The sequence below is a fragment of the Alosa pseudoharengus genome, unplaced genomic scaffold, assembly GCF_046254945.1.
Source record: "Alosa pseudoharengus isolate Yale_2024_CS ecotype anadromous, Long Island Sound unplaced genomic scaffold, YU_APseudo_1.1 YU_APseudo_1.1_scf_126, whole genome shotgun sequence".
Classification (NCBI taxonomy): domain Eukaryota; kingdom Metazoa; phylum Chordata; class Actinopteri; order Clupeiformes; family Clupeidae; genus Alosa; species Alosa pseudoharengus.
The window spans coordinates 50,960-74,967 of NW_027468594.1; the positions used below are offsets into that span (position 1 = coordinate 50,960).

Sequence of the window (24,008 nt, forward strand, 5' to 3'; positions counted from 1 at the left end):
TGCACACAATATACCAGAGAAAGGGAACATATGAAGAGAGCAGTAAAGAAAGATCTAAGAAAGATATAAGATATAAGAAGAGAAAGATATAAGATATAAGAAGAGAAAGATATAAGAAGAAAAAGATCTAAGAAAGATATAAGATATAAGAAGAGAAAGATCTAAGAAAGATATAAGATAAGAAGAGAAAGATCTAACAATGAAGAACTTACTGAGCATGCCCAGCACACAGTCCACAGTCCAAAAGAAACCCAACTAGCAAGTAGAATTGAGTTTTGTTCTCTCTATTTATTTATTTATTTATTTATTTATTTATTTATTTTTTTAACTGGATATAAAGTAGCTTCCCATATCACACCTCAGCCCGGAAGGTGGCGGTAGTGCACTAAGTTTGCAAACTGCAAAGCTCACCGATTCTAGACGTCAGTTTTGAGCGTCACGTCTATGGTCACATGTCTGTATCGAAACCGAAACTTTTTTGTTGGAACAGACGCGCCATTTTGTGCATTCGGAAGAGGGCTATTTCAAAAAGAAGAAACGAGGGTAAGAGATACAAACACCGACATTTATCATAATTAGTCATTTTAATGTGAATATTTGAAAATGCCTATGTAGGTCCTGTACGAAATCGATAACGTCAAGTCAAGCTTGAAGCTTCGTTTCTGAAGGATCGCGCTACAGTTAACATGGAGGCAACAACATTAGGCCGCACAGCAGTTTAGGATTTAACATAGCCTTCATCGTGAATGTTTGAATTCAGGAAAATCATCACATAGGCTAAGAAAACAGTCGGAGTGCCGTAGCCTATAAGCAGTCGTGTTGGAGACAGCATTATAATTAATCACTCGAAAGCAAATGTAGGGTAACATTTTGCAACTTTGCCTAGGTGACGCCAGTGTCGAGGCGTAGGGGGAAATTCCGAGGAAGCCAAGTGTCACGAACAAAAAAAACACCTGATGTTTATTTTTCACAATGCATAGCGCCACATAGTCTACTGTAGCCTTCAGGAAATGTAAAGTAGCCTAAACTGGACTAGGGACACTTGTGACTGCAACACACACACGCTGTCTCTCTCCCCCTCCCTCCCTCACACACTGTAGGCTATGTCCTCCACACAACTACATACTCGGCCACCACTACAGTAGGACTATGTGTAGACTACGGAGCATATAGTAGCCATGAAACACGCAATGTCACGGCGATGTAGCCTAACAACGCAGCCTGGACTACTGACACCATAGACTGTATATATAGAACTGGACAGTGTGCCGTCTGTTAAGAGTGATGCGAGCGTTAGTCCAGAGCCCCCTGGTGGCTGGCTGCAGTACAATGTGTAACTCCGCCCACCCCCATGTATTTCAATGGCCAAGTAGCCAACTTTCCGTGTCACTTTTCTCACCTAAAACTATTTTTGCATCTACAACTTTTTATTCGAAGAAATAGTTTTCAAGATGCTTCAATACACACAATTTTTCTTTTCTCACTGAAATTATTTTTTTTAATGTTATATTAACAAATCTAAAAAGGGCGTGTTTACACCTATGATTGACAGCTGGCTGGCTGCAGACTCGACGCTTTGTCCATTAAGTTTTACCGTCTAGGCTTCAGCCACTACCACGTCATCGCTCACTTATTTTAACGACACCTGATTTCGACACATAATCTAACCTAAATAAGTGTTGCTGTTATTATCATTAGGCTATATCTTATCACAGTCTGACTAAATACATATTGATAGTCATACATTGTGTAGTTGTTTGTAAGAGACATCGTTGTTAGTTGTGACCGATTCTTTGTGAAAAAAGATATGTGCTGTTCTTTCGTAGATGCTAAGTATATTAGCTCATAGCATGCTACATCATGCTAGCATTAGCCAGTTGATAGGTAAAGTAAAAGGGCTCTGCTATATTGATCCGAAGTGACGTTAGCCATAGTCACCATCATTTACAGTCCTACTTGTTTCAAATGGTATAACGTAACCAGTGATTGCCACCATCATCGTTGCAACTTCATTTGAATACACTTTGTCACTGGAGAAGGCGATGTTAAGTTTCATTAACGTTAGCTAACTCTTGCTTAGTTTTGCGAATGGCAATAAACGCTACCTAGCCTGCTAGGTCGACAACCTCGGTATGCCCATTTATGAATCAGCCTGACAAATAACGTTACTTGTGTTTCAGTGAACACATTATTGGACCATAGCTTAACGTGAGGAGGGATTCAAAGTTACAAATGGCCAATTTGCTTAGTATGCTCAGAACAGCGGTATCTGAAAATGCGTTAAGGTATCGGTTACCTGCGATTGCACTGCTGGAGAAGCATTTTGCATTGATATGATCTTGCCAGTGATGTGTAAATCCTCCCGTAGACTTACATCATTTCAAAATAATACGTCTAAATTGAAAACTGTGACAACTCATTGATAGGCTCTCTCAATAAGTCTGTAATCGTATGCCTCTACCACATGCTTGCTAGTCTTTCACCAAAGAGGGTGCTCCATTATAAATCAAAAATGTAATACTGCAGCCTTCATGTCAGCTGTAAAAATATGAGAACATGGACCTACTACATCAGGATACTCTAAACATTTTACACATAATCAGGAAGCTACTTTGCTGTTCAGTGTGTGATGTGTTTAAAGTGGTACTACGTTTAAAGAAACATTTTTATTCTTTGTTTCAAGTGCATAAGAAAATACCACATTATGATGATGATGGTTATGGTTACCCTTAACAAATACAAAACAATATAATACTTAAAACAGGGATCAATCAATAGCCTAATGAAATAAACAATGAAAATGAGGGGGGAAAGCAATAATAAATAATAATGCCCATTCAGTCAATAATATAATAACAAAAACATGGTAAGACTACATTAAGGAGAATATCAATAATAAACAATGTCAAATTAATCAACAGCATATAATGAAAATAAAACAGTACTACTGCATACAAACCATAATGTATAAGAAGTGCTTAAAAGACCAAAAACTATCACAAGAACAAAGAGCACTGGGCAACTCATTCCACCAACATGGAACCACTGAGGAAAAGAGTCTTGAATTTGACCTAGCGTTTAAGACTGGTCGACACAACAGACGCTCATCAGAAGACCGCAGTGGGCGGTTGGGGATGTATATCTTGATCATTGAATTAAAATAACAAGGAGCAGATCCAGTCAGTGTCCTATAGGCCAAAGTGAGAGATTTAAATTTAATTCTGGCTACTGTAGGGAGCCAATGGAGGGTAACTAGGAGAGGAGTTACGATGTGTCCTCTTTGGCTGATTGAAGACCAGTCATGTTGCAGCATTCTGAATAATATATCACAAAAGAAATAAAAAAAACATTCAATATTGATTTAGTATCAACCAATAATTATTCTGATATTAATATTCTTGTAATGTCTACATCTTTGTGTAGGCTACAGTTAAATACTAAGCAATGGTCTCTGACTTAAATACCAAGGCTAGTGGTATTTAACCGGTATTTGACCGTGGTATGGTATAGTCTACGTGATACACTGGACTACACAGTAAACCCATTTAAAAAGAATCATCATCTCAGTATACCCATTTAAAATAGGCAAGGATACGTATTTAATAACATTTGGGGTTGCTCACAGTATACCCACCACTACAACTAACTAACTAAACTACACCACTGGTTAAATGGCGCATTGCAATTTACAATTTGTGTGAGTTCAGGGGCATACAGAAAGTTGAAGTTTGGGTGACATCAATAAAGAAAATAGAAACAAAGGGATGTGTACAGCCTCAAGTATGAATGATGTCACATTAACAGAAGGTTCAGAGCAGCGGCAGACCTTTCTTGGTGCCACGCAAGTTATTGAAAGTCATGTGTTTTCAGAACGTAGTGGTGCTGTGCCATGTCCCATGTATAAGGGGCTTCAGGTTGATCCAGTGACGGTGGGTGATGTCAGGGAGATGGATGTCAGGGGACTTGGAGAAAGGGAGAGGACAATGCCACCTCAGACCACCCCAGCCAAACCACTTCACGTAGGCATACCCTTGCTTGCAGACTAATGGAGACCACCTTGCCGCCACCTCCAGTACATTCAGGCATCACCCATTTCTTACCTGCAAAAAGGAAAGTTACAATAAAGTTAGTCAGACAATTTTACAACATTACAAAGCATCTAATCAGGCACTTAACACCACTAGTAATACCAATTAATTAAATATATGTGTGCAATAAACTTCACACCCTACCTAATGTTAACTACACATTTAAATATGCGGTGTGAATGTTATTAACTTGCGTCAGCTTGAAAAATGACGTTATCAGTATGACTGATCATGGACGTTAGATGAAAAACTAAGGTCTTTCTCAAATGTTCACCGATATCCCTGAGAAGTGACTGGCTCTTGGCGTAGACTAGTGTTTAATGCAGGCGTTTCATTTATCGATCATTCACTTATGCGGTCTACAACTACCGACCTACCGATCTATTTTTTACAGTCTACCTATGCTACCGACCTACCATCACAGAAGTAGCTCTAACAGAGGTGTCTGTCGTTAACGTTAGAAAAAATGCAACGCTGGCAAACTGGCTAGTAGTTACATTAACATGAGGTTGATGAGGTACATGCTTCACATTACGTTAACTTGCGTTGCTTTATCACATCATACCGTTGCTTTATCATACTGTACTGACTGTCTAGTGTTATTAATCCCCATGTACAGTCAATGGTTACTCCATGTTGAGATGGCATACATTGAGATATTTGAAAACAGCAACAACTAAAACCAAGTATATCATGCATCGACTGTTACGGGAGCTGTGTGCTAATCTTCACTTCAATGACTAACTTAGCCTCCTGTTAACGGTAACGTTAATGTAGCTGCTAACGTTAGCATGTAATTCGCTGTCCGTATTTCTGTTGTTAGCTCATTAGTATTCACCATACTAAATTGTCACAGTCTATAATCAACATAATAAGCTCTCTTAGACGTATTCAAGAACACCAATAGACAAAAAAAACTTTTCAGTTAATACGCAACACTTACCAGACAAGAACAAACCGATTGTTGTTTGTACTGTTTAGCTAACTCACAGCCGCAAAATTCATCCAGCCAGCTAGCCTTCGGCGCCGAGTCGACCTGCGTTGTGGAAAGGAGAAGGGGGCGGGTTTCACTTGACAAGGGGCGTGTTTAACTCGCTGAGTGGCAACTGAGTGGGCGTGCCTGACCGCGACTCCTCTTCACTGCGCATGCTTCAACTTTTGCTGCGCAGCCGCACTTCAAATTGGCTCCAAATTTTCCAAGATGGCGTCGCCTCGGCGGCTTCAATTCCAAAGAACACTGCAGAATGCAGCCACACTGTCCAGTTCTATATATACAGTCTATGACTGACACTCGTAACAGCAACACACACGGTCTGTCTGTCTCCCTCCTTCCCTTGCAACTCCTAAAAGCTTCTACCCTCTCAATGCAAACCTCCAGTTTTGTTTTTGGTCTGCCGTCAGATTTAATTTGAAGTCTTTGTCATTGATCGTGAGTATAGCCTATATAATTTGATTGGTTGCTCACCCAACTAGCAAGTAGAATTGAGTTTTGTTCTCTCTATTTATTTATTTATTTATTTATTTATTTATTTTTTTTTAAACTGGATATAAAGTAGCTTCCCATATCACACCTCAGCCCGGAAGGTGGCGGTAGTGCACTAAGTTTGCAAACTGCAAAGCTCACCGATTCTAGACGTCAGTTTTGAGCGTCACGTCTATGGTCACATGTCAGTATCGAAACCGAAACTTTTTTGTTGGAACAGACGCGCCATTTTGTGCATTCGGAAGAGGGCTATTTCAAAAAGAAGAAACGAGGGTAAGAGATACAAACACCGACATTTATCATAATTAATCATATTAATGTGAATAATTGAAAATGCCTATGTAGGTCCTGTACGAAATCGATAACGTCAAGTCAAGCTCGAAGCTTCGTTTCTGAAGGATCGCGCTACAGTTAACATGGAGGCAACATTAGGCCGCACAGCAGTTTAGGATTTAACATAGCCTTCATCGTGAACGTTTGAATTCACCTAGGCTAAGAAAACAGTCGGAGTGCCGTAGCCTATAAGCAGTCGTGTTGGAGACAGCATTATAATTAATCACTCGAAAGCAAATGTAGGGTAACATTTTGCAACTTTGCCTAGGTGACGCCAGTGTCGAGGCGTAGGGGGAAATTCCGAGGAAGCCAAGTGTCACGAACAAAAAAAACACCTGATGTTTATTTTTCGCAATGCATAGCGGCACATAGTCTACTGTAGCCTTCAGGAAATGTAAAGTAGCCTAAACTGGACTAGGGACACTTGTGACTGCAACACACACACGCTGTCTCTCTCCCCCTCCCTCCCTCACACACTGTAGGCTATGTCCTCCACACAACTGCATACTGGACCACCACAACAGTAGGACTATGTGTAGGCTACGTCCTCCACACAACTGCATACTGGACCACCACTACAGGACTATGTGTAGACTACGGAGCATACGTTATGTAGTAGCCTACTGTATGGAACACGCAATGTCACGGCAATGTAGCCTTACAACGCAGCCTGGACTACTGACACTCGTAACAGCAACACACACGGTCTGTCTGTCTCCCTCCCCTTCCCTTGCAACTCCTAAAAGCTTCTACCCTCTCAATGCAAACCTCCAGTTTTGTTTTTGGTCTGCCGTCAGATTTAATTTGAAGTCGTTGTCATTGATCGTGAGTATAGCCTATATAATTTGATTGGTTGGTCATCTTTTTATTTTCACGTTGCTTTAGTGGTAATCCTTATCACTAAAATCATTAATGAACATTGCAAGACACTTATCTGTTATTTGATCCCAGAAAGATTTTCTTCGACTTGTTAGTTTTTTGAACATTTATTTGATCTAATGACATAGAAAACATAATGAATTTCATCCACATATCCTTATGCACTATGTGCCACTTGTATAGCCTAAAACCACGTATTTCTTAAAGTGACAGGCACTCAATTACACCTACACACCACATTACAAATATGCAAGTGTAATAGTTTAAACATCAATATGAAGTATTCAAATGACTAAATATGTTTAGCTACTAGTAGTTATCCAGGTTATAAAAAACTATACATTATTAACTAAATACACTTTATATGAATTTCAAAATATATGAAATAGAAACATGACATAAGCCATCATTTTACGTGTGTGTATGTGTGTGTGTGTGGAGAGAGTCAAGCAGAATCTAGGATGGCGTGAATGATCACACTACAGCATATTCAATATTACTGATGACGTCAAGGTGGTGGGGGCCCCCCCAAATCAAATACATTTTTTAAAAGTATGGAAGAAGTATCGAAATCGCAATTCTTGACTTCGGTTCGCCTGGCTAGCGCCACCACTTCTCAATGAGACGTGGTCTGGGAACCAAACGTTAATTTTCTCGTATTTGAAAAAAAAATGCCCAGATCCGTTTATTGGGTGCCACGGATGTCTATCACATGCGTCTGTGCATAACTCATTCCCTATCTCAGGCGAATTTGCTCCATGGTCTCCAGGCTGCCTTAGCAGCGTGAATCAAACATTAATTTTGGTATCATGACAACACTAGGCAAGGCAATTTTATTTGTATAGCACATTTTTTACATCAAGCAGTTCAATGTGCTTTACAGAGAGGAGACAACAGTGTAGTTTATAGTAAAAAAGTACATGACCGCAATAAAAGACATTCAATAAAACCACATATGTATTAAAAAAGAACAAAGAGAGTGAAATAGATAAAAAGATAAAAAATAAAATAAATATATACATACTAAAAGGAAAACATTAGCAATGTTAATGATATGCATCACTGAAGAGTGTGGTCTTTAGTTTTGCTTTAAAAATAGAAACTGTGGGAGCATTTTCAATCTCTTCTGGTAGTTTGTTCCATAGTTTAGCTGCATAAACACTAAAGGCTGACTCACCACGTTTTGTTTTGGCAGTTGTTTGAAAAGAGTTTCAAAAGAGTTTTGTTTTGAGACCTCAGTGATCTGGCTGGGGTATGCTGTATGAACATGTCATGTATATATTTCGGTCCAATGTCATTTAGTGCTTTAAAAACAAAAAGTAAAACTTTAAAATTAATTCTATAGATGACAGGAAGCCAGTGTAAGGACCTCAGGATAGGGGTGACTCTAGCAGCTGCATTTTGTATAGTTTGTAATTGCTTTCTAGTTTTTTTGGAAATCCCAGGTAAAAGGGCATTTCCGTAGTCTATCCTGCTTGAAATAAAAGCATGAATACGTTTTTCTAGGTCACTCTCTGACATAAGGTTCCTCAATTTTGCAATGTTCTTCAGGTGAAAAAATGCTGATTTAGTGACTGATTTTACATGGTTATTAAAGCTCAAGTCACTGTCAATTATTATGCCAAAGTTTCTTACGGCATCCTTTACCTGAAGTCCATTTGTCCATTAGAGTAGCAACTAGATGTAAATTCGTCTCTTCCTCTCTAGGATGGTGGGCGCTGGCTCTATAAGCAGGTCATACTGTGTGTGTGTGTGTGTGTGTGTGTGTATGTTCTCCTGATGGAAGTTCTTCTCTTCCTCTCTAGGATGGAGGGCGCTAACTCTATCAGCAGGTCATACTGTGTGCGTGTGTGTGTGTGTGTGTATGTTCTCCTGATGGAAGTTCTTCTCTTCCTCTCTAGGATGGAGGGCGCAAGCTCTATCAGCAGCAGGTCATACTGTGTGTGTGTGTGTGTGTGTGTGTGTGTGTGTGTGGGTGTGGTGTGTGTGTGTTCTCCTGATGGAAGTTCTTCTCTTCCTCTCTAGGATGGAGGGTGCTAGCTCTATCAGCAGGTCATACTGTGTGTGTGTGTGTGTGTGTGTGTGTGTGTGTGTGTGTGTGTGTGTGTGTGTTCTCCTGATGGAAGTTCTTCTCTTCCTCTCTAGGATGGAGGGCGCTAGCTCGATCAGGCATAAAAAAAAAAGGATTGGTTCCTGTTGGTTGTCAGTTGAGGACATGGGTCGGTAGGGAATTTTTTTTTTTCCCCAGTGGCAGTAAGGGATAGGTAGAAAATCAGTCCCTCCAGGATTTCGCGAGGTTTTTTGAAACTGTTGTGACCTAAAATGCCTGGATGGAAGTTGCAGTGTTTTTAGCTGTTTCTTGTGGAGAAATTGCGGGAGGAAGTGAAAATTGCAAAAATTGTTTTTTTTAAAATGTAGGGCAATTAAGGTTAGTAAGACCAAAATCACACTGATCATCTTGATGCTTATTAAAAAAGGATAATCAAAGGTAAACAGTAAGGATTACAGAAAATCAAAGTAGGCCTACTTTATTTGTGAAAATGCTTTGACTGAGGTAATTCATAAAGCAGTATAACCTTTCGTAGAACTGTCCAAAAAAGACAGTCACCTAAAGAGATGGCATCATGTCATATGTTTCAATACATTCATATATTTTGTAATTCATATTAAGTTCATATCTTTTTAATAATTCATAGTCTGTGGCCTGCATAATTACTAATAGCAAGTAAGTATCTAGTAATTTCATATTGATTTAAACTATTTGACTACACTTCTGTTTAATGTCATTACATCGGTTCCCCTTTAAGGACGTGAGAGTAGCCTATTTACATTTCTGAGTGGATTAGAAGGCTTGCATCTCACTGTGTTCGGTTATGAGTGTAACTTTTTTGCATTACGATATGTGGATGCAATTGGGAACGTGTTCTATGTCATTAGTTAAAATAAATGTTAAAAAAACAACTCGAATGAAATCATTCTTGGATCATAGAAGAGGTAAATGTCTTGCAATTTTATTAATTTCTATGATTTTGGTAGCACTACTCAAATTAAGCCCACAAGCTAGCAAACATGACATAAGCTAAAAGGACATACCCAGGTAAACGTTTGCCAATGGGTTGCATAGCCTACTCAAATGTCAGTAAACCAAGTAGGCCTTAATTAACTTACTTTCATAGCCTAGGTAGGTTAGCAACACCAGGTTGAGAGATGCAAGTAAGCAGATCATTAACGTTAGCCTTCTATTTATTGTCATCAAAACTGCAGAGGAACGAACACGTTAGGGCAGTCTTTGGTGTCATATGCAGAAGGTGCAGAAGTAAGTGTGCCATCTGGCTCAATATTCTGCGCGAGGGACTGCTGTGGTAGGTGAAATTCCACGGTGAAACTACGATGATTGGTCAAATTTGCGAAAATGTTGCGGTGTTTGGACAAAATTGCGAGTGCCTTGTTAAGTGACGAAAACAATCGTCTTCGTGAACAGCTGTGCATAGGCTACTTTGTAAAAGAGAGAATACGCTCATCCCTATACATAACGCAAGGGGTAATTAATGTAATTATAGTTCGCCTTTTATTTGTGGATTTATTTAATGTAGCCTGGACTATTTAGTGTTATTTCTTCCCCATATACATACTGTGTGTGTGTGTGTGTGTGTTTGTGTGTGTGTGTGGTGTGTGTGTGTTCTCCTGATGGAAGTTCTTCTCTTCCTCTCTAGGATGGAGGGCGCTAGCTCTATCAGCAGGTCATACTGTGTGTGTGTGTGTGTGTGTTTGTGTGTGTGTGTGGTGTGTGTGTGTTCTCCTGATGGAAGTTCTTCTCATCCTCTCTAGGATGGAGGGCGCTAGCTCTATCAGCAGGACATACTGTGTGTGTGTGTGTGTGTGTGTGTGTGTGTGTGTGTGTGTGTGTGTGTGTGTGTGTGTGTGTGTGTGTGTATGTTCTGATGGGAGTTCTTCTCTTCCTCTCTAGGATGGAGGTAGCTAGCTCTATCAGCAGGACATACTGTGTGTGTGTGTGTGTGTGTGTGTGTGTGTGTGGGGTGTGTGTGTGTGTTCTCCTGATGGGAGTTCTTCTCTTCTTCTCTAGGATGGAGGGCGCTAGCTCTATCAGCAGGACATACTGTGTGTGTGTGTGTGTGTGTGTGTGTGTGTTCTCCTGATGGAAGTTCTTCTCTTCCTCTCTAGGATGGAGGTAGCTAGCTCTATCAGCAGGACATACTGTGTGTGTGTGTGTGTGTGTGTGTGTGTGTGTGTGTGTGTGTGTGTGTGTGTGTGTGTGTGTGTGTGTGTGTGTGTGTGTGTGTGTGTGTGTGTTCTCCTGATGGGAGTTCTTCTCTTCTTCTCTAGGATGGAGGGCGCTAGCTCTATCAGCAGGACATACTGTGTGTGTGTGTGTGTGTGTGTGTGTGTGTGTGTGTGTTCTCCTGATGGGAGTTCTTCTCTTCTTCTCTAGGATGGAGGGCGCTAGCTCTATCAGCAGCAGGTCATGTTAGAGCTGCCAATCTTCCTCCATAATCCCATTGGAATTTCATTCATTATTATTTTATTCAATCCAATTGAACACTTTTGGAAGTTAACCACATTCATTATTATTTATTATTTTTAATCAGGGGCCTCATTAGGATGTCTCAACATGAGTGGCTTCAGTTTCTTTCGCGCAGACGCGCACACACACTGAATGAACACTCATACCACTCATACCACTACCACTTAATCGTATGCCTCTATGTTTGATGACGCCAAATTAGCAAATATTTCCTGATTGGGGAAAAGTTTGCTTTCTTTTTTTCTATCGGCCCGCGACTCCATGAACCATTCTGCCTATCAGACAAGTGACAAAAGCACCGGACATAGAGGAGGGAGGCAAAACCCCGGTAGGCTCATTCTTGCCTTAGCTGTGTAGCGTTATCGGGCTGTTTACCTACCTATCTTATCAGGGTGTAGCGTTATCAGATGTGCACTCAGGCTCATTCTTGCTTTAGCTGCGGTTTCTCACCCTCGGACTGTTTACCTACCTATCTTATCAGGGTGCAGCGTTATCAGATGTGCACTCAGGCTCATTCTTGCTTTAGCTGCAGTTTCTCACCCTCGGACTGTTTACCTACCTATCTTATCAGGGTGTAGCGTTATCAGATGTGCACTCAGGCTGCTCGCTGTGGAGTGATATTTCATTTGGGCCTTAGCCTACGTATTCTGCAGATTACGACATCGTTAGGCTACATATTCTACAGATTACGACATCGTTAGCCTACATATTCTACAGATTACGACATCGTTAGCCTACATATTCTACAGATTACGACATCGTTAGGCTACATATTCTGCAGATTACGACATCGTTAGGCTACATATTCTGCAGATTACGACATCGTTAGCCTAAATATTCTATAGATTACGTCGTTAGGCTACTTGTTATTTTTCCGCTTTCTGATGGAAATCCAAACACGTTCCACACATCACTTCTTAAATGGTCAGGAGTGGTGATCTTCGTGGTCCACACATCACTTCTTAAAAGGTCAGGAGTGGTGATCTTCGTGGTCCACACATCACTTCTTAAAAGGTCAGGAGTGGTGATCTTCGTGGTCCACACATCACTTCTTAAAAGGTCAGGAGTGGTGATCTCCGTGGTCCACACATCACTTCTTAAAAGGTCAGGAGTGGTGATCTTCGTGGTCCACACATCACTTCTTAAAAGGTCAGGAGTGGTGATCTCCGTGGTCCACACATCACTTAAATGGTCAGGAGTGGTGATCTCCGTGGTCCACACATCACTTCTTAAATGGTCAGGAGTGGTGATCTCCGTGGTCCACACATCACTTAAATGGTCAGGAGTGGTGATCTCTGTGGTCCACACATCACTTCTTAAATGGTCAGGAGTGGTGATCTCCGTGGTCCACACATCACTTAAATGGTCAGGAGTGGTGATCTTCGTGGTCCACACATCACTTCTTAAATGGTCAGGAGTGGTGATCTTCGTGGTCCACACATCACTTCTTAAATGGTCAGGAGTGGTGATCTCTGTGGTCCACACATCACTTCTTAAATGGTCAGGAGTGGTGATCTCTGTGGTCCACACATCACTTAAATGGTCAGGAGTGGTGATCTCTGTGGTCCACACATCACTTCTTAAATGGTCAGGAGTGGTGATCTCTTTGGTCCACACATCACTTAAATGGTCAGGAGTGGTGATCTCCGTGGTCCACACATCACTTCTTAAATGGTCAGGAGTGGTGATCTCTTTGGTCCACACATCACTTAAATGGTCAGGAGTGGTGATCTCCGTGGTCCACACATCACTTCTTAAATGGTCAGGAGTGGTGATCTCTTTGGTCCACACATCACTTAAATGGTCAGGAGTGGTGATCTCCGTGGTCCACACATCACTTCTTAAATGGTCAGGAGTGGTGATCTCTTTGGTCCACACATCACTTAAATGGTCAGGAGTGGTGATCTTCGTGGTCCACACATCACTTCTTAAATGGTCAGGAGTGGTGATCTCCGTGGTCCACACATCACTTAAATGGTCAGGAGTGGTGATCTCCGTGGTCCACACATCACTTCTTAAATGGTCAGGAGTGGTGATCTCCGTGGTCCACACATCACTTAAATGGTCAGGAGTGGTGATCTCCGTGGTCCACACATCACTTCTTAAATGGTCAGGAGTGGTGATCTCCATGGTCCACACATCACTTCTTAAATGGTCAGGAGTGGTGATCTCCGTGGTCCCCACATCACTTAAATGGTCAGGAGTGGTGATCTCCGTGGTCCACACATCACTTAAATGGTCAGGAGTGGTGATCTCTGTGGTCCACACATCACTTAAATGGTCAGGAGTGGTGATCTCCGTGGTCCACACATCACTTCTTAAATGGTCAGGAGTGGTGATCTCCGTGGTCCACACATCACTTCTTAAATGGTCAGGAGTGGTGATCTCTTTGGTCCACACATCACTTAAATGGTCAGGAGTGGTGATCTTCGTGGTCCACACATCACTTCTTAAATGGTCAGGAGTGGTGATCTCCGTGGTCCACACATCACTTAAATGGTCAGGAGTGGTGATCTCCGTGGTCCACACATCACTTCTTAAATGGTCAGGAGTGGTGATCTCCGTGGTCCACACATCACTTCTTAAATGGTCAGGAGTGGTGATCTCCGTGGTCCCCACATCACTTAAATGGTCAGGAGTGGTGATCTTCGTGGTCCACACATCACTTCTTAAATGGTCAGGAGTGGTGATCTCCGTGGTCCACACATCACTTAAATGGTCAGGAGTGGTGATCTCTGTGGTCCACACATCACTTAAATGGTCAGGAGTGGTGATCTCCGTGGTCCACACATCACTTCTTAAATGGTCAGGAGTGGTGATCTCTGTGGTCCACACATCACTTCTTAAATGGTCAGGAGTGGTGATCTCTGTGGTCCCCACATCACTTCTTAAATGGTCAGGAGTGGTGATCTCTGTGGTCCCCACATCACTTCTTAAATGGTCAGGAGTGGTGATCTCTGTGGTCCCCACATCACTTAAATGGTCAGGAGTGGTGATCTCTGTGGTCCACACATCACTTAAATGGTCAGGAGTGGTGATCTTCATGGTCCACACATCACTTCTTAAAAGCTCAGGAGTGGTGATCTTCATGGTGCATCGCTTTCTGCCATTTCTAAATTGCATCAAACGTGACAATAGCATTTCGATTTCACATATTCGCTAAATTTAGTTTGTGTGTGTGTGTGTGTGTGTGTGTGTGTGTGTGTGTGTGTGTGTGTGTGTGTGTGTGTGTGTGTGTGTGTGTGTGTGTGTGTGTGTGTGTGTGTGTGTGTGTGTGTGTGTGTGTGTGTGTGTGTGTGTGTGTGTGTGTGTGTGTGTGTGTGTGTGTGTGTGTGTGTGTGTGTGTGTGAGTAGAGACAGGAATGTTCTCCTGATGGAAGTTCTCCTCTTCTACTCTAGGATGGAGGGCACTAGCTCTAACAGGAGGCCATACTGTGTGTGTGTGTGTGTGTGTGTGTGTGAGTAGAGACAGGAATGTTCTCCTGATGGAAGTTCTACTCTTCTTCTCTAGGATGGAGGGTGCTAGCTCTAACAGGCCTCCCTCCCCTACACCCACCCGTGTGTCCATGAAGAGTGATCAGTCCATGGGTCAAATAATCAACTTTACAGGAGGAGACTCTACTACTAGACAGTAAGATCTTGACTCTAGTCTTCATGCTATAGAATGTCATACATGTGTGTGTGTGTTTGTGTGTGTGTGTTTAATGTAATGAGGTCATGTGTTTAATGTAATGAGTTCATGTTCACACACAAGCACATGGAACATACAGAGTAGACAAAAATAAGAACACAGAAATGTGTTAATGTGGTGATGGAGGTTGTGTGTGTGTGATGGAGGTTGTGTGTGTGTGATGGAGGTTGTGTGTGTGTGATGGAGGTTGTGTGTGTGTGATGGAGGTTGTGTGTGTGTGATGGAGGTTGTGTGTGTGTGATGGATTTGTTCTGCTTGTTCTCTAGAGTAAGATCTGCTTCTGAGGAGGGGGGTGCTGCCTCTAACACCAGTCTCTCTGAGGAACAACACACCAGCCATGGAGCTAGCAGGTGAGGAGTGTGTGTGTGTGTGTGTGTGTGTGTGTGTGTGTGTGTGTGTGTGTGTGTGTGTGTGTGTGTGTGTGTGTGTGTGTGTGTGTGTGTGTGTGTGTGTGTGTGTGTGTGTGTGTGTGTGTGTGTGTGTGTGTGTGTGTGTGTGTGTGTGTGTGTGTGTGTGTGTGTGTGTGTGTGTGTGTGTGTGTGTGTGTGTGTGTGTGTGTGTGTGTGTGTGTGTGTGTGTGTGTGTGTGTGTGTGTGTGTGTGTGTGTGTGTGTGTGTGTGTGTGTGTGTGTGTGTGTGTGTGTGTGTGTGTGTGTGTGTGTGTGTGTGTGTGTGTGTGTGTGTGTGTGTGTGCGCGCGCGCGCGCGTGTGTGTGATTAATGTAGTCAGTTCATGTGGTGATGGAGGTTGTTCTCTGCTTGTTCTCTAGAGTAAGATCTGCTCCTGAGGAGGGGGGTGCTGCCTCTAACACCAGCCTCTCTGAGGAACAACACACCAGCCATGGAGCTAGCAGGTGAGGTGTGTGTGTGTGTGTGTGTGTGTGTGTGTGTGTGTGGCAGGCACACTGGCTCATGGAAGTACATGTGTGTGTGTGTGTGCATGTGTGTTTTTGAATGGCCTTTAATCATCTGTATGTGTGTGTGTGTATGCATGTGTGTAGGCATGTGTGTTTTTGAATGGTCTTTAATCTTGTTTTTACACACAGATATCAGCAGATCCACAGATCCCACCTGCAGAAGAAGTTTCAGTGTCTGATTGAGGGAATCTCACAGCAGGGAGACACCAGACTCCTCCATGAGATCTACACAGACCTCTACATCACAGAGGGGGGAAGAGGAGAGGTCAATGATGAGCATGAGGTCAGACAGATAGAGAGGGCATCCTGGAGAGAAGCAGAACTAGGCAGACCCATCAAATGCAGTGACATCTTTAAACGCTTATCTGGACAAGACAAACCCATCAGAACAGTGCTGACAAAGGGAGTGGCTGGCATTGGAAAAACAGTCTCAGTGCAGAAGTTCATTTTAGACTGGGCTGAAGGAACAGCCAATCAGGATGTCCGCTTCATATTTCCTCTTCCTTTCCGGGAGCTGAACCTGATGAAGGAGAAGAAACTCAGTCTGGTGGATCTTATTCAGCACTTTTTCCCAGAAATCAAAGATCCCAGAGTCTTCTCCAGTTCAGAGCACAGAGTCATGTTCATCTTTGATGGTCTGGATGAGTGTCGACTTCCTCTAGATTTCCGCTCCAACCCGAAGTGTTGTGATGTGACAGAGCCAGCCTCAGTGGACGTGCTGCTGACAAACCTCATCGAGGGGAATCTGCTTCCTTCTGCTCTCCTCTGGATCACCACCCGACCAGCAGCAGCCAATCAGATCCCTCCTAATTGTGTGGACCAGGTGACAGAAATAAGGGGATTCAACGACCCACAGAAAGATGAGTACTTCAGGAAGAGAATCAGTGATGAGAACCTGGCCAGCAGAACCATCACACACCTGAAGTCATCCAGGAGCCTCTACATCATGTGCCACATTCCAGTATTCTGCTGGATTTCAGCCACCGTTGTAGAGAAAACATCAAAAGAATCAGACAAAGTAGAAATGCCAAGGACTCTGACTCAAATGTACACACACTTCCTGGTCATTCAGACAGGCATGAAACATGTCAAGTTCACAGAGAGAAAAGAGACAGATGAAGAGGTGATTTACAAACTGGGGAAACTGGCTTTCCAACAGCTGGAGAAAGGCAATCTCATCTTCTATGAGGAGGACCTGAGAGAGTGTGGCATTGACGTCACAGAAGCATCAGTGTACTCAGGAGTGTGTACTCAGATCTTCAGAGAGGAGGCTGGGCTGTACCAGGGGAAGGTGTTCAGCTTTGTGCATCTGAGCATCCAGGAGTTTCTTGCAGCTCTGTATGTGTTCCTCTGCTTCAGCAACAGACAGAGAAACATGCCTGGCCAACAGCAAAGCTCTCAGCTCTCTGCTCTGTTCAGAGCTGCAACACTTCATGACCTACACAAGACTGCAGTGGACCTGGCCTCACAGAGTAAGAATGGACACCTGGACCTTTTCCTCCGCTTCCTTCTGGGCCTCTCACTGGAGTCCAATCAGAATCTCTTAAAGCACCTACTGCCACAGAGCAGTAGCCAATCAGATAGCTCAGAGCAAACAGTCCAGTATGTCAAACAGAAGATCAGAGATCAGAGGAGCTCAGACAGAAGGATCAACCTGTTCTACTGTCTGAATGAGCTGAATCACCATGCTGTAGTGGAACACAAAATGAACTCAGAAGATCTGCATGTAGAGATGCTCTTACCAGGAGAGTGGGGGACTAAGACATTTGAGTTTAAGATGTCAGAGGAGCAGCTGGCTGAGTTTGACCTGCAGAAGTACATAAAGACACCAGAGGAAAATCAGACTGAACTCCTCAGTCCAGATGAAGTTCTTCAGAAGGTGCTGCCAGTGATCACAACATGCACATCCGCTAAGTAGGTAAAACTGTGTGTGTGTGTGTGTGGTAGTAGTGACATGTAATCATAAACATGTAATCATTAAAGTCACTGATTTAAAAGTCATAGGCGTGCACAAGCCTTTGACTGTTGGGGTATATTTGTACTCCCATTGTATAGGAGTTTTATAAGTAATTAGAAGAATCTTGAAGTCTAAACATACTGTGAGTCTAAACCTGTAGTGATGTGACCACACCTCTGGGTCTTAGTTATAATAAGTCTAAACATACTGGGAGCTAGTGCAGTGAGTCTAAAACTGGAGTGATGTGATCGCACCTCTGGGTCTTAGTTATAGGTTTGGCAGCTGAATTCTGACCAACCTGAAGTTGTTGAATAGACTCTTAATATGAGGGCTGATATAAACACTTAGTGGAGACTTTAGCATTTGAATATGAGGGCTGATATAAACACTTAGTGGTACTGGAGACTTTAGCATTTGAATATGAGGGCTGATATAAAGACTTAGTGGTACTGGAGACTTTAGCATTTGAATATGAGGGCTGATATAAACACTTAGTGGAGACTTTAGCATTTGAATATGAGGGCTGATATAAACACTTAGTGGTACTGGAGACTTTAGCATTTGAATATGAGGGCTGATATAAACACTTAGTGGAGACTTTAGCATTTGAATATGAGGGCTGATATAAACACTTAGTGGAGACTTTAGCATTTGAATATGAGGGCTGATATAAACACTTAGTGGTATTAGATACTTTAGCATTTGAATATGAGGGCTGATATAAATGCTTAGTGATACTGGAGACTTTAGCATTTGAATATGAGGGCTGATATAAATGCTTAGTGGTACTGGAGACTTTAGCATTTGAATATGAGGGCTGATATAAACACTTAGTGGTACTGGAGACTTTAGCATTTGAATATGAGGGCTGATATAAACACTTAGTGGAGACTTTAGCATTTGAATATGAGGGCTGATATAAATGCTTAGTGGAGACTTTAGCATTTGAATATGAGGGCTGATATAAACACTTAGTGGTACTGGATACTTTAGCATTTGAATATGAGGGCTGATATAAACACTTAGTGGATACTTTAGCATTTGAATATGAGGGCTGATATAAACACTTAGTGATACTGGAGACTTTAGCATTTGAATATGAGGGCTGATATAAATGCTTAGTGGTACTGGAGACTTTAGCATTTGAATATGAGGGCTGATATAAACACTTAGTGGAGACTTTAGCATTTGAATATGAGGGCTGATATAAAGACTTAGTGGAGACTTTAGCATTTGAATATGAGGGCTGATATAAACACTTAGTGGTACTGGAGACTTTAGCATTTGAATATGAGGGCTGATATAAACACTTAGTGGTACTGGAGACTTTAGCATTTGAATATGAGGGCTGATATAAACACTTAGTGGAGACTTTAGCATTTGAATATGAGGGCTGATATAAACACTTAGTGGTACTGGAGACTTTAACATTTGAATATGAGGGCTGATATAAATGCTTAGTGGTACTGGAGACTTTAGCATTTGAATATGAGGGCTGATATAAACACTTAGTGGAGACTTTAGCATTTGCATATGAGGGCTGATATAAATGCTTAGTGGAGACTTTAGCATTTGAATATGAGGGCTGATATAAACACTTAGTGGAGACTTTAGCATTTGAATATGAGGGCTGATATAAACACTTAGTGGTACTGGAGACTTTAGCATTTGAATATGAGGGCTGATATAAACACTTAGTGGTACTGGAGACTTTAGCATTTGAATATGAGGGCTGATATAAACACTTAGTGGTACTGGAGACTTTAGCATTTGAATATGAGGGCTGATATAAATGCTTAGTTGTACTGGAGACTTTAGCATTTGAATATGAGGGCTGATATAAACACTTAGTGGAGACTTTAGCATTTGAATATGAGGGCTGATATAAACACTTAGTGGTACTGGAGACTTTAGCATTTGAATATGAGGGCTGATATAAACACTTAGTGGAGACTTTAGCATTTGAATATGAGGGCTGATATAAACACTTAGTGGAGACTTTAGCATTTGAATATGAGGGCTGATATAAACACTTAGTGGAGACTTTAGCATTTGAATATGAGGGCTGATATAAATGCTTAGTTGTACTGGAGACTTTAGCATTTGAATATGAGGGCTGATATAAACACTTAGTGGAGACTTTAGCATTTGAATATGAGGGCTGATATAAATGCTTAGTTGTACTGGAGACTTTAGCATTTGAATATGAGGGCTGATATAAACACTTAGTGGAGACTTTAGCATTTGAATATGAGGGCTGATATAAACACTTAGTGGTACTGGAGACTTTAGCATTTGAATATGAGGGCTGATATAAACACTTAGTGGAGACTTTAGCATTTGCATATGAGGGCTGATATAAATGCTTAGTGGTACTGGAGACTTTAGCATTTGAATATGAGGGCTGATATAAATGCTTAGTGGTACTGGAGACTTTAGCATTTGAATATGAGGGCTGATATAAATGCTTAGTGGTACTGGAGACTTTAACATTTGAATATGAGGGCTGATATAAATGCTTAGTGGTACTGGAGACTTTAGCAGAGCTACATTCGTGATCTTTCACAGCAACAGAGAAGGAGATCACGCCATGAGAGCTGTAGCTCAAAACAACATACTGCATCTTTAAACTGAAAGTTCTCTCATGTGACACTGAGCTGAAATCACAAGGCGATGCACTACCATGCACATGTTTGGACACGCCAACACAGTTGTGAGTTAGTTTTAACAAAACTGAAGGGTCAAAACTATGAAAGGGTTCACACAGAAAAAGTGTAAACAAAGCAAAATGTTTTATATTTTAGGTTTTTCACCTTTTGCTGTGATAGCAGCTTTTCACACTCTTGGCATTCTCTTGTCCAACTTCAGGTAGACACCTGGAATGTGTGTAAGCTCATAGTTTTGACCCTCTGTTTCATTCTGCAATATGAACATTGTAAACAAAAAAAGCATACATGACTAGGTGCCCAAACCTTTGACTGTTTGGGTATATTTGTACTCCCAGTGTACACTGCAAAACTACAAACTGCATCCATAAAGTCAAAAGTAAAGTAAAGCAATGTAACATGGAGTTGGAATAACACGGCTATATATGTGTCCTCTCATTGTAGACTGGACAGTTGTGGTCTCAGTGGAGATTCCTGTAAGGAAATATCATCAGCTCTCCAGTCAGAAAACTCACTGCTGAGAGAGTTGGACCTGACCCTTAATCCCCTGAAGGATTCTGGAGTGGAGCTGCTGTCTGCTGGACTGAAGCACACTAACTGCAGACTGGACACACTGAGGTTAGTCATGTGAAATCAGTTGCTCTGTGATACCGTGATACTGAGGACTGTGTGTGTGTGTGTGTGTGTGTGTGTGTGTGTGTGTGACGGTTGATGGACACACAACATCCACATTAACTGTATTTGTACAGTATGTGTGTGTGTATGTGTATGTATGTGTGTGTGTATAGGTGTGTGTGTGTGTGTTTGTGTGTGTGGAGGGGGGGGGGGCAGAGGGAGGGTGTGTGTATGTGTGTGTGTGTGTGTGTATATAGGTGTGTGTGTGTTTATGTGTTTGTGTGTGTGTGTGTGTGTGTGTGTGTGGGCAGTGGGAGGGTGTGTGTGTGTGTAGGTGTGGGCAGTGGGAGGGTGTGTGTGTGTGTAGGTGTGGGCAGTGGGAGGGTGTGTGTGTGTGTGTGTCTATGTGTTTGTGTGTGTGTGTGTGTGTGTGTGTGTGTGTGGGCAGAGGGAGGGTGTGTGTGTGGGCAGTGTGTGGGTCTGTGTATGCGAGTGCACAGGTGGTCTAGGGCCTGTACCGAGCGGCCATGTTTTACGTGTAGCCCCCAATATGACTTTAGAAGTGGACTGACAAAGCCTATTGTTTCATGACGCAGCTAAACACTGATCTCTCTCTATAGAATAGAATATATAGAATATACAGTATGCAGTATATAGCGGTATATGTAGATATGGAAAGCAGATCAAAAGTACTGAAACATCTACAACACGGAGCACAATTTCCATGCGCACGGGAGAGAGCGCACACAGGTCGTATATGAGTGTGGGCTTCTGATGGTAGCTTGCTGAAGAAAGACTTCTGGTTATGGATATAATGAACATCCTGAAAACTGCAGTTGCACAGTGCAGGCTGTCGGAGGGCAGAGCAAAGAACATATTCAAACAGCAATATCATGCACTTTTTAGCTCAGAGTAATCAGCCCCGGCCCCAAAACGCCACCGGCCCACCGGGAATTCTCCCGACTCTCCCGATTCCCACTCCGCTATTGATCAAGGATGGCAGTGGAGCTGTATCAGCAGATGAGAAGGGCCTCAGCGTGCCACTGACGTGACTGGCTCACAGGCTGGTGAAGGAGAACGCTTGATCATAGCCAGCTGGTTGAGCTCAGTGAATCTGTGTTTTTGGGATAAAACACGCCATTTAAGAAAGCAAGAATTTCCCTGACAGACCTTTACAAAATGTGACTGCTGTGTAAATCCTCATAAATAATACCAACACCAAACACACCTGGCTCTTACCCACTCAAGCACACCAGTGTGTGTGATGGCCCAGTTTGAGAACCACTGCCTCCACGGCTAATGCACTAAGATGGCAATCTGCTGTTATTTCTGCTCATAAAAAAGTGTTTTTGTGGGTAACCATGGCGATGTCCATGTCCCTTGCTGCGTCGGGGAGTTCTTTGCCTCTCGCCCTCGTCCAGTAATTCCGTATAACAGGACACCTCGGCGGCCGTTATCCCTTCCGTAGTGTCTGGGAAGTGTTTGCTTATCTGTGTGTGTGTTGGCTGGTGGTAGAGGGTGTGTGTGTTTGTGAGAGAGAGAGAGAGAGAGAGAGAGGGTGGTGCAAAGGTTTGTGTGTGTGTGTGTGTGTGTGAGAGAGAGAGAGAGAGTAGAGGATTGACGATTAATATTCAGATGTTTAACTCTGTTTCAAACTGGAGGAACTACAGTACATTTCATATAGTGTGTGGGTATGTGTGTGTGTATATATGTGTGTGTGTGTGTGTGTGTGTGTGTGTGTGTGTGTCTGGGTGACTAATGATGCATTAGTGGCATCATTTGTGTAGATTCAGCATTTTAATTGCAGTACAGATGTTAGACACTTGAAGCAGAATGTCTGCACAACAAGTATGTTGAAGGTGGTTACACTTATTTCCAATAACTTCACACATTTTAGTTCACACGCTGCTTTTCTTTGTCTGGTTTTCCTACAGTTTAGTTTCCTCTCTTTCTACTAAAGCACTTCAACTGCTCTATTTCCTATCCTGCACTGCCACCTACTGGATAGAAAAGGCAACAACATAGTGATTATGTGTACAAAAGTCTACAACATGTCTGAATGGCCAAAATGAAGGTGTGGTGTGGTCATCTTGTAGAGCATGGGTCTGTGTTGGTGACAGTGGTCATCTTGTAGAGCATGGGTCTGTGTTGGTGACAGTGGTCATCTTGTAGAGCATGGGTCTGTGTTGGTGACAGTGGTCATCTTGTAGAGCATGGGTTTGTGTTGGTGACAGTGGTCATCTTGTAGAGCATGGGTCTGTGTTATGGGTCTGTGTTGGTGACAGTGGTCATCTTGTAGAGCATGGGTCTGTGTTGGTGACAGTGGTCATCTTGTAGAGCATGGGTCTGTGTTGGTGACAGTGGTCATCTTGTAGAGCATGGGTCTGTGTTGGTGTGGTCATCTTGTAGAGCATGGGTCTGTGTTGGTGACAGTGGTCATCTTGTAGAGCATGGGTCTGTGTTGGGGACAGTGGTCATCTTGTAGAGCATGGGTCTGTGTTGGTTGAAGAAAGCAGGTAGAGTATGTATGTATGTATGTGGAGAGGAGTGTGTGTGTGTGTGTGTGTGTGTGTGTGTGTGTGTGTGTGTGTGTGTGTGTGTGTGTTTGTAGTGGTGGTGATGAGATGAAAGACGGCAGGTGTGTGTGGTGGTGGGGGGGGGTGAATGAGGGAGGGAGAGATAAGAGGTGTGAGTGTGTTGTGGGTGTGTAGAAGAGTGAGTGTGTTGTGTGTGTGTGTGTGTGTGCGTGTAGAACAGTGAGTGTGTTGTGGGTGTGTAGAAGAGTGAGTGTGTTGTGTGTGTGTGTGTGTGTGTGCGTGTAGAACAGTCAGTGTGTTG

General features: G+C 42.5%; 1 protein-coding gene across 6 annotated transcripts in view; it reads left to right on the forward strand.

Annotated features, from left to right (window-relative positions):
* Positions 1–21,253, forward strand: part of LOC143121004 (protein NLRC3-like) — a 39,359-nt gene extending 18,106 nt beyond the window's left edge. Inside the window, exons 1-7 of one of the 6 annotated variants that reach the window (XM_076281420.1) lie at positions 5,702–5,844; positions 14,726–14,752; positions 14,862–14,957; positions 15,284–15,367; positions 15,786–15,869; positions 16,062–17,846; positions 21,000–21,253. In XM_076281420.1, the coding sequence (XP_076137535.1) occupies positions 14,727–14,752; positions 14,862–14,957; positions 15,284–15,367; positions 15,786–15,869; positions 16,062–17,846; positions 21,000–21,186 (2,262 nt within the window). In that variant the 5' untranslated portion in view covers positions 5,702–5,844; position 14,726 and the 3' untranslated portion in view covers positions 21,187–21,253. Of the gene's footprint in view, positions 1–5,700; positions 5,845–14,725; positions 14,753–14,837; positions 14,958–15,283; positions 15,368–15,785; positions 15,870–16,061; positions 17,851–20,999 lie in introns of those variants that run through there. The other 5 variants (XM_076281421.1, XM_076281416.1, XM_076281418.1 and 2 more) reach the window with 5 other exon arrangements.
* The last annotated feature ends 2,755 nt before the right edge of the window (positions 21,254–24,008 follow it).